The sequence below is a fragment of the Sinocyclocheilus anshuiensis genome, unplaced genomic scaffold (assembly GCF_001515605.1).
Source record: "Sinocyclocheilus anshuiensis isolate Anshui unplaced genomic scaffold, SAMN03320099.WGS_v1.1 scaffold1578, whole genome shotgun sequence".
Lineage (NCBI taxonomy): Eukaryota > Metazoa > Chordata > Actinopteri > Cypriniformes > Cyprinidae > Sinocyclocheilus > Sinocyclocheilus anshuiensis.
Window position 1 is genome coordinate 49,577 of NW_015544225.1, and position 10,058 is coordinate 59,634.

The 10,058-nt window shown below is 35.2% G+C and overlaps 1 protein-coding gene and 1 long non-coding RNA gene across 2 annotated transcripts in view; both read right to left on the reverse strand.

The window, feature by feature from the left end:
• Positions 1-3,105: 3,105 nt before the first annotated feature.
• Positions 3,106-5,578, reverse strand: LOC107697291 (uncharacterized). The gene is made up of 4 exons (XR_001635183.1): positions 5,473-5,578; positions 4,742-4,865; positions 4,417-4,440; positions 3,106-3,334 (listed from the first exon to the last, which is right to left on the reverse strand). It is a non-coding gene; the product is annotated as an uncharacterized LOC107697291 (long non-coding RNA).
• A 2,755-nt stretch (positions 5,579-8,333) lies between these two features.
• The window catches only part of LOC107697292 (protein RD3-like), a 4,627-nt gene continuing 2,902 nt past the window's right edge, over positions 8,334-10,058 (reverse strand). Inside the window, exon 3 of the mRNA XM_016498014.1 lies at positions 8,334-9,129. Coding sequence (XP_016353500.1) covers positions 8,763-9,129 — 367 coding nt within the window. The 3' untranslated portion in view covers positions 8,334-8,762. The remainder of the gene's footprint in view (positions 9,130-10,058) is intronic.

The following is a 10,058-nucleotide window of genomic DNA, read 5'->3' on the forward strand; positions in this document are numbered from 1 at the left end:
CCAGTTATTTTCATTGTCAAAAGAGATGCAGAAGTCACGCTATTGAAATTCAAGAAAAGCTTGCGAAACCTTCGTCTCCAGTATTACTGCCCCCAGAGGAAGATACTGCAGTTGTTTTGACATTTAAACCTTTAATAAATTAATTTAAAGGGGTCCTATTATGCTCTTTTACAAAGTCTTGATTTTGTTTTGGGGGTGTACTAGAACAGGCTCTCATACTAGGTTGTATTTTTCACATATTTTACATTATTACAACACCTCTCTCCCCAGTCTGGCATGAACGGCTCGAATAGTTCCTGTACCATTCGTCGATATTTGTGATATCTCAAATCCCGGAAAATATGCGTTGTAGTCCAAACGAGTCGTTCATTGTAGTTTTTGAAAAGTGATTTCTGTTCAATAAAATATCTCCTTTTGAATTGGACTTTGAGCTTTGTAACTTTGCAGATCTTTTTTATGCTCAAACAGCAACATTACAGACTAACTAAAGCTGAAAAAGTGAAAAAGCATAATAGGACCCCTTTAAAATCAATACAGTCTTCTATTTCAAATTCAAAGTCTTGTTTCTGATTCCTAAATGAACGTTTCAATTCAAACTTTACTCTCATTATGTAAATCAGGACATATGCTATTGAATTTAATTTAAAAATTCCTTTTTTTTTTTTTTGGATTGTTTGTTAGTATGCATTTTAAAACCTGAGCAGTTAAACTGTCCATTATTCTTCAGAAAAACTCTCCAGGGAACATGGGAAACATATAGGTTCCTTCTAAAGCTTCTGACATAATTAATCTATTATTTTGTCTTGTGGACTATGTAAACATTTTTTATGCAAAATATCTTACTCAGGACGGTACTAAAAAAATAACATGCATTTTGTGTGATCTCTCTTACAAAACATTAAAGTGTTTTTAAAGACACAAAACAGACCCTTTGAAAATTAGCTCGAAAATTGCATTTTTAACTAATTGATGTATTGAATAATCAGCTTAATAAACAATTGAATTGGCTATTCAGTTTCAATTGCATGTTTTCTCTCATAATTCTGTGACTAAAACCAACATTAAAATATTCTTCTAGAAACCAGTAACAAGACACAGCTTATGAAGTTGTGATGGAGAATTGCATAATTTAAATTAATTTATTAACAGATTTGAATTTCATTCAATAGCAGTGTCCTGAATTACATATGAGAGTAAAACCTGAATTTAAATGTTCATTTAGGAATCAGAAACAAGACACACCTTTTGAAGTTAAAATAGAAGACTGTAGGCTATTCATTTTAAATTAATTTATGAATAGATTTGAATTCAATTCAATAGCATGCATCCTGATTTACAAATGAGAGTTAAACCTGCATATAAATGCTCTTTTAGGCCCAATTAAAAAGACACAACTTTTGGAGTTGAGATGGAAAACTTTATGCATTTTAAATTAATTTATTAAAGGTTTGAATGTCAAACTCAGTCAAAACAACTGCAGTATCATCCTCTAGGGGGCAGTAATACTGGAGACTCTTTGGAAGGTTTCGCAAGTGATTTTTGAATGTCAATAGCGTGACTTCTGCATCTCTTTTGACAATGAAAACTACAGCAAAATGTTCTTTAAGAAATCTGTAACAAGACACGGCCTTTCAAGCTGAGGTAGAAGATTGTATTTATTTTAAACTAAATTATGTATTGGTTTAATTTTTTATGTGTTATAATATAATAATAACCACTATCACGTATCTTGTTTACAATATTTCTTATTTAAATTAAAGTGAGCGTTATTATAAGTGTTTGTCTTTATATCTTTCAAATACCTTGGTGCACAAATTGCTCTTGTTTTGTTAATTGTAAAAAAAACATTCCGGTGGGAAAACATTAATCGTTTTATCCTTTACGTGTACGTTGTAGACGGCCCCTAGCTGGTCTAAGCGCCAGCTCGCTGCTGCTAGAGAGACTTTATGCATCGCAACATGTCGAGGAGGTGTAAAACAAATAAACTGCGATGTGGGTTCAGTTCTACGTTCTAATGCTTTTCAGATAAGCCACTAAGAATTTATTGATTTCTAGGTCACAGTTGACCTTCTACTAAGATTTATTGATTGATTTCGCGGATGAATGTCTGTCTAATATCCAACGTAAAACGTCGAACCAACTTATATAAGTTATCGGTCACCATGGGCAAGACCAAAGAGCTGTCAAAGGATGTAGATCTGCACAAGGCTGGAATGGGCTACAAGACCATCAGCAAGAAGCTTGGTGTGAAGGAGACATCTGTTGGTGCGATTATTCGGAAATGGAAGAAATACAAAACAGCCATCAATCGGCTCCGTGCAAAATCTTGCCTCATGGGGTAAGGATGATCATGAGAAAGGTGAGGGACCAGCCCCGAACTAGACGGGAGGAGCTTGTTAATGATCTTGAGGCAGTTGGGACCACAGTCACCAAGCAAACCATTGGTAACACTACGCCGCAATGGACTGAAATCCTGCAGCACCCGCAAGGCTCAAGAAGGCACATGTACAGGCCCGCTTAAAGTTTGCCAATGAACATCTAAATGATTCAGAGAAGGCTTGGGAGAAAGTGCTGTGGTCAGATGAGACCAAAATTGTCTAAGTGACGAAAATCAACTAGGTATAACGGCCTTAGTTTGTCGATGAGTCACATTAATTGTTAGGAAGCTTGAAAGTAAATGGTTATTTTAGGAATGGCTTTACTTGCAGGTGTTCAACATGGCAACATGGAACATACTCTTATATTGCAGATGTTCGACAATCGACACTTTCACTCAGTAGTTTCCAGTAATGAAGATATAATGTATTGTATCATTTCAAAATGTACTTTTTAAGTACAGTTTGAGAAATGGTTAAAGGACTTCACATTTGTTTTGAAGCTGATGTGCTGGACAGTCCTTCAACACCCACTACTGATCAATAACATGAACTACATATCATTAACTAAACATGACATAAAATGTCTAAAATGCAAAAACAAAAAGTGTTCTTCTAAAACATTAAAGGAAAATAGTTAAAAACATCAGCTCAAAGAAAACTATTTGTGTCCTTCAAACAAATGCATGCTATTCAAGAACTAAAGCCATTAAAACACTTTTGGCAGGACTTCTTTAATAGTTTTATTCCATAAGTTAACAACCAAACAGTTTCATGTCTGCTGATATGAATTTCCTGCAAAAGACAGAGTGAAAGACCACAAAGCAGTGAATTGTCTATAGTGTGATCCAAATCAAGCGGTTTATTGGTTACATAAAGCAAAATACAGATATTCAGGGGAAGATTTACAGAGAGGACATGGGGAATGATGCTCCGGTGGTCCAATCAGTGGGCAGGCTCTGTGAGAAAAGGAAAGTCACATTAGATACAGAATTTTTTTTTATATATCCCAGAAATAAACATTTTTAACGAAACCCCAAACTATCCTTTAGACCAGGGTTTTTCAATCTTTAAGATACTCAAAATATGATCATACTTGTGCAAGAGAACCCCATCCTAAAATTTAAAACACAGCTATATACCTTCATGTATAAAGACCCAATGGGGTATGTGTCGAACATCACCTGACCAAACCGGAAAACAGGTCTCATTGCTTCTGCTTGTTAGAGAAAGTGTAACAGCATTATGAACTGATGGTAATATCTATGGACTTTTAAGGTAATCGGTTAACCTACCTATTTTTTTTATTGTTGCCATTTTATTCAATCTTAACTGATGGTAATATCTATGGACTTTTAAGGTAATCGGTTAACCTACCTATTTTTTTTATTGTTGCCATTTTATTCAATCTTAACTGATGGTAATATCTATGGACTTTTAAGGTAATCGGTTAACCTACCTATTTTTTTTATTGTTGCCATTTTATTCAATCTTAACTGATGGTAATATCTATGGACTTTTAAGGTAATCGGTTAACCTACCTAGTTTTTTTATTGTTGCCATTTTATTCAATCTTAATTTCAGAATGTTAGTGAGAAGAAGAGAAAACAAACTCCTAGATATCAATCTGCATATGTGATGGACATCAGTTATGATCATCTTTAGTATCTGCTTTGAAGCAATCTAGAGTAAAACAGCTCCATATTTAATGAAGCACATGCAAAAGATCTGAACTGGAAGTGACGTGACGTGTTTTACAGCATGCAGAAGTTTGTTGTGCATAACCCCCATTTATATACTGTGAAAAGTTATTACGAATGTGTAAAATATTATTTGGAAAATATTTAGTTGCTTAATTTTTTACTTCTCACTATAATACGTATACATCTATTATTTATGACTCTTATTTTTATGATTTATTTTTACATTTTTTAACCTGTTTTCTCTAAACTTTTTTCTACCAACACCTAAAACTCCCATGTGGAGCAAAGTTTGAAAGCCTTTTCACTTAAAAAAAAAAAAAAAACCTGCTTATACTTACTTGACTGCACTGCTTTCTTCTTTCCTGCAAAACAGCAATATTATTGTTAATATTTAATAAGAACATTAACAAGCTCTTAAAGTCAAGTCTGTCACCTTGAACAGGACACTAGAAGTTTCTAAAAATATTGTGTAACAAAACTGTCTATGAACATGGGCTATGCTTAGAAGATACATAAGATAACATACAAATTAATAATTTAATGACAAGAACAATGTTTACGAAGTACATTGTTATAATATGAACCACAAAATAAATAAGGGTTTATGACATTTTGACAGTATGCACACTACTAAAGAGCTCTTCAACAAACTTGACCTCTCACCTCCATATGAAAGTTTGTAGTACATGAAAGTCATGATTCCTACACCAACCCACATCTCCTGGTATGCTTTGGTGTAGTAGGGGGCCACCTTAGTCCACCAGCCAGCGAATGCACCACCTGCCATCTAGTGATCAAAACAAGGATGCATGAACATTTGTCTAAAAGGCTTCAAAAACATGTAACATTACCATACATATGTTTGAACGTGCAAATGTTATGAGCCACGTTATAAGAATGACCCATAGAGTAACACGACACAAACAGCACTTTCAAGGACATTAATCGTATATTCATAGACCAGCTCGAGAAAAATGAACACTATAATATACGGAGTCATTAAGATGGTGACAAAAAAAAGAGGCAAAAACACTCAGTATTTCACTGTCAATATAGCGAGTTCATGCCAAACTCAGTTCAGTTTAAAGATAACGCGTCACTTGAATGGCAAAAAGAACAACAGCTCTTTTCACCGTCTAAATACAGAAATAAAATGATCGTAGAGATTATGAAAAACATTCCGCGGTTCATGTGTGCCATTCAAGTGTCAAGCTTGAGCCATTATTAACCAATGTTGATTCATTTAAGGCGCTCGGCAAGGCCTTATATGGTCCAATAACCGAAACAAATACGTTAATGTTTTAAACGACAGGGAATCTTCTTGAAATGGTCAGTGCTAAATTTAAATATGCCAACTGAAAACATATACATTTATTATAAGAAACCGTACTCACCTCTAGTATATAAGTGCACTGGACCACTCGGAGAAGGTCACTCACGGTTCAGCGAGAGCTCAGTAGGGGTGACAGCGGAAGATCTTCTTCTTCTTCTTCTTTGGTGTTTATTGGCGGTTGGCAACCTAACTGACTGGTGCATTACCGCCACCGACTGGAATAAAGTATGGATCAGGATTTTGCTTGTAGGACAAAATAAACCATAAAAACCAATCAAAACAAATAAATAAACTAGAAATTAAAACAAAACAAATAAATAAATAAAAAACAATCAAAAAGACTATATTCTTTTATATGAGTCGATTTAACCAAATCATGGTGACAAAAAAACCCAATGACATGATTCCGTACTATAATCCCCCGTCTTGGTTTTGGGTTTTCTTCTTCTTCTTTAGATTGGTGGCTGACAACCAATTTTAAAGGTGCATTATCGCCACATACCAGACTGGAGTGTGGAGCAGTATATGACAAACAAGGGAACTAATTATATTCTTTCCATCAATCCTGTATTTTTTAGGTAAATCATGAGATGTTTGACCACATTCCAAGTACTTCCTTCTAAAAGCTTCTGAACATTAACATTTATAATGTCTTTCTTTAGCATTTGAAACATTTCCCTTCTTTCCTCCTCATATTTCCTACATTCCAATAACACATGTAACACTGATTCCGTTACCTCACAATTTTCACACAAACCTGTTGGATGTTTGCCTATTTTGAATATCGTCTGATTCAGTCCAGTATGTCCTATTCTAAGCCGAGTGAACAAAACCTCCTCTTTTCTGTTTCTGCCCCTCATTCTGCCAACACCGACGTTTTCCCGAATATTGTAAAGATGTCGACCCGTATCGTTTACATCCCAGTATTGTTGCCATTTATCCGTCATTCGAGATTTTATAATACTCTGTTTGCCTATTTTTTGAATATCGTCTGATTCAGTCCAGTATGTCCTATTCTAAGCCGAGTGAACAAAACCTCCTCTTTTCTGTTTCTGCCCCTCATTCTGCCAACACCGACTTTTTCCTGAATATTATAAAGATGTCGACCTGTGTCGCTCGCTTACATCCCAGTATTGTTGCCATTTATCTGTCATTCGAGATTTTATAATCTTTCCCTCAGTTCTACTTAATGGGACATTTAAATCCACAGTTTATCGTTTCAATGACAATTTAGCCAGCTTATCAACTTCCTCAACTCCTACATGAGCAGGAACCCAAACAAAGCCAACGTTCAAGCCCTTCTCATGTAAACAGAATATGTTTTGATGAATTTCATGAATGACATCTAATCTGCATGATTTCATAGTTTTAATGCTTAAAAGAGCAGACCAGCTGTCCGATGCAATTATTGCATTATTCACATGACTGACAGCGGAAGATCTCTGTAGATTTCCGCTTTGTAATTAAAAGCAACGCTTTTTTTGTAACGCTTACATTTTTCGTTGTCCTTATTGTGTCTTCTTTAGACATACTTAAAATCGGATTTTCAATTGTATGAAAATTTAATTAAATTATAATGTTAGCACCACACGACAGACGTCGTGACAGATAGACAGATAGACAGATAGACAGATAGACAGATAGATAGATAGATAGATAGATAGATAGATACCTGGTCTGAAAAACAAGAAAAAAAAAGTATCTTATAAAAGTTGACTTGGCAACACTGGTGTGAGAAATAACTATAAAAATACAAAATAAATGTTGTTAATTTAATTGTGCAGACATTTCAATGACAATGGGTATGAGGATAACAGTAAAGCAGGCTCCACAGAAGCAAATAAATAAAATGAAGCATGTTACACAAAAGTATCAGTATTGTTTCTTTTTCTTTCTGTAGAAGAGGCAACAACAAAAGTATACACAGAAGATGTGATGACAATATTTATACAATATACTATATTTGATTTGGCATCTACAGGCTTTTGTGGTAATAAACACAGCATCCACTCTAGAGGAGAACTTCACGTTGTCTGACCCAACACTTATTCAGCAGTCAAAAGTAATTGTCACATGTTTGCTTTTACCCTGTTTAACACTACTGTGAGATGGAAGCTTTATGAACAGCCCTCACTGTGAGCAACTACCAAAACTGTACTTTGTCTGCCACCTTCAGTCCATGCTACATGACAAACACAGTTCTGTCACTATATGATAAAAGACAAGAAAAGATTGCAATTGTGATCTAAAAAGCATGGGAGAGGTGAGAGTGCTACTGTAGGTAGTTCATGGGTACATGCAGCAAGCAGGACCACTGATGCGCAAAGGCATTGGTTCAATCCTCTCCCCTCAGGCTAATCTCTGCTCTGTAATCCAGAAATATAACTCTGAAAAAATGACAGATTAGGTTGGATATCTGGGTTGACTGCTCTGGGTGTATGTGCTTATGTGTGTGTGCTATTTTCAGTTTGACCATTAGCTGTAGACCCTGGAAAGCTACAACACAAAGAAAAGGTGTTATTGTAATTAGAAACAAATGCACACAAATGCAAAGGCAGTTCTAAAGTTAGACAATAACATTAAAGCAATAGTTCTAAGAACATTAAATGATCAGAATGAAAATGCTGTAATTATTTACTCACCCTCATGTCATACCTATATGCTTTTTGATGCTTTTATTTTGTCCATAAAACACAAGTTCTTTTTTTTTTGAAGAATGAATATGCACTTGGCAAAAATTCGTCAAGTTTCAAATTTTTATAAAGCAATATAAAAGCATAAAAAGTAGTCTGACTATAGACACAATTTAAATAATAATAATAATAATAATAATACATTTATATAATTATAAACTATTTATTTTAAATAATTGTTGCATTTTTTTTTTATTGAAAAAAAAATAAATAAATCAACCCACCCATCTTATTGATTGATTACGAAAAGATTATGGCTCATCTTCCAAATTTTAACATCACATACATTATCGTGTTAATCACTTTTAATCAGTCTAATTTACTTAAACATGAGAACAGGACTTGATTTTTCAATGCAAGTGTAGATCTGTGTGTAGATCTGAGACCTAGGAAATTTGCAAACAGGAAAGACATAGAAAATGGTTGCATGGACTTTTCTCATGAGGAAACAATTATTTAAGAGGTGGCGATTTCATATGAATTTGTAGGATGTGATTTGTATGAAAATTTTTGATTTTTAGTAAATTCAAAAGGCTTTAAGTTAAGGTCCACCCCTAAACCTAACAATCAGCCAGATGCAAGGAGATCATACAAAAACATATAAATGAGAAAAGAGACTACAAATTCAGAACATGTTGAACTTCTACAATTAAGTGTCTCACAATGTGGTGCTGTAGGACTCATAAGCAAAAGGATGGCAAAAGGGCAGACTCCAATCTCTGTGGATGGAATAGGGGCAGGCAGCACGCAAATGTTTATCCACATAACTAGAAATAGTAGGAATTTCCTCCCTGTGCTTCCCTGACTCCTCTGATAAAGAACTAGATGCATTTCCAACAATGCGATTTCTGTCATTACTCTCTGTAGGTGGACTGGGAGCAGAAAGAATTGTTGACGGAGCTGAAGGGGCTTGACGTGTCTGCATGCCGTCTTCCTGTCTCCTCAGGAAGTCTCGAAGAACTTGCTTAAAGACACCCACCAGTTCCCAGGGAGGGATGTCATTGTGGGCCAAAAGATCATGGAGCCTTGGTGCACAATAAAAAAAAAAAATAGTAAAATACTAAAGTAATATCACAGGAGCACAGTAATCACAGTTGTGCTGATATTTAGATCAACTGCATAATTGTGAGTGAGTACTGCTTTTGTACAGAGCCCTGCATGACATGAAAAAAAAAAACAAGATACTGTGGCCACAGATTAAGAATTTGCTCCCTTATCTTATTAATTTGTTCTTTTGTTTTAGTTAAAGCATGGCCAACATTTCACTAAATGAAAACAAGGGAACTAAATAGTACAGTATGGCCACGATTAACTAAAATGAGAGAATGAAATAGTGAAACGTGGCATTCTTAGATTGTGGCTATAATATTAATTTTTTTCCACATATCCGCGCTCCATCATTTTATTCAGCGGTTTAGTAAGTGGTTAATATTGAGTAACTTAAATTTTAGACCGTTTTGTCAATTTTTGCTCTGTCAAAAAAATAGTTCCAAATCAACCATTGCAATCATCTCTGAGCAACACTATGATTTTTCTTCCCTGAATGAAGGTACTTAAACGAATTGCTTGAGTGAATAATTCAATAACTAACTCATAAAGACAGTCACTTCAGAGACAGGATTTTGGTAGCCCATTTCGTTTCTAAATAAATCAAATCCTTTCAAGTAAAAGGATTCAAATTACTCAATCATAACATTAAGGCTTGTGCACACCGGGACGAATATCACGCGCGATTATCGCCGACGTTTAACGCCTCGTTACTAAATAAAGGGCCCCAATAGGCGTGTTCGACTTCATGCAGCGCTGCGCAGACCGATCGGCGAGAGCAGCCGCTTGCAGTCGGGGGCGGAATAGGTTGTTTGCAATCACGTGATTCTGATGACGCGCGAAATGCAGCTGGAGGGCAGGAAGTGATTTCTCTCCATAGAAATCACTAGCAGAAACTCAAAATGCC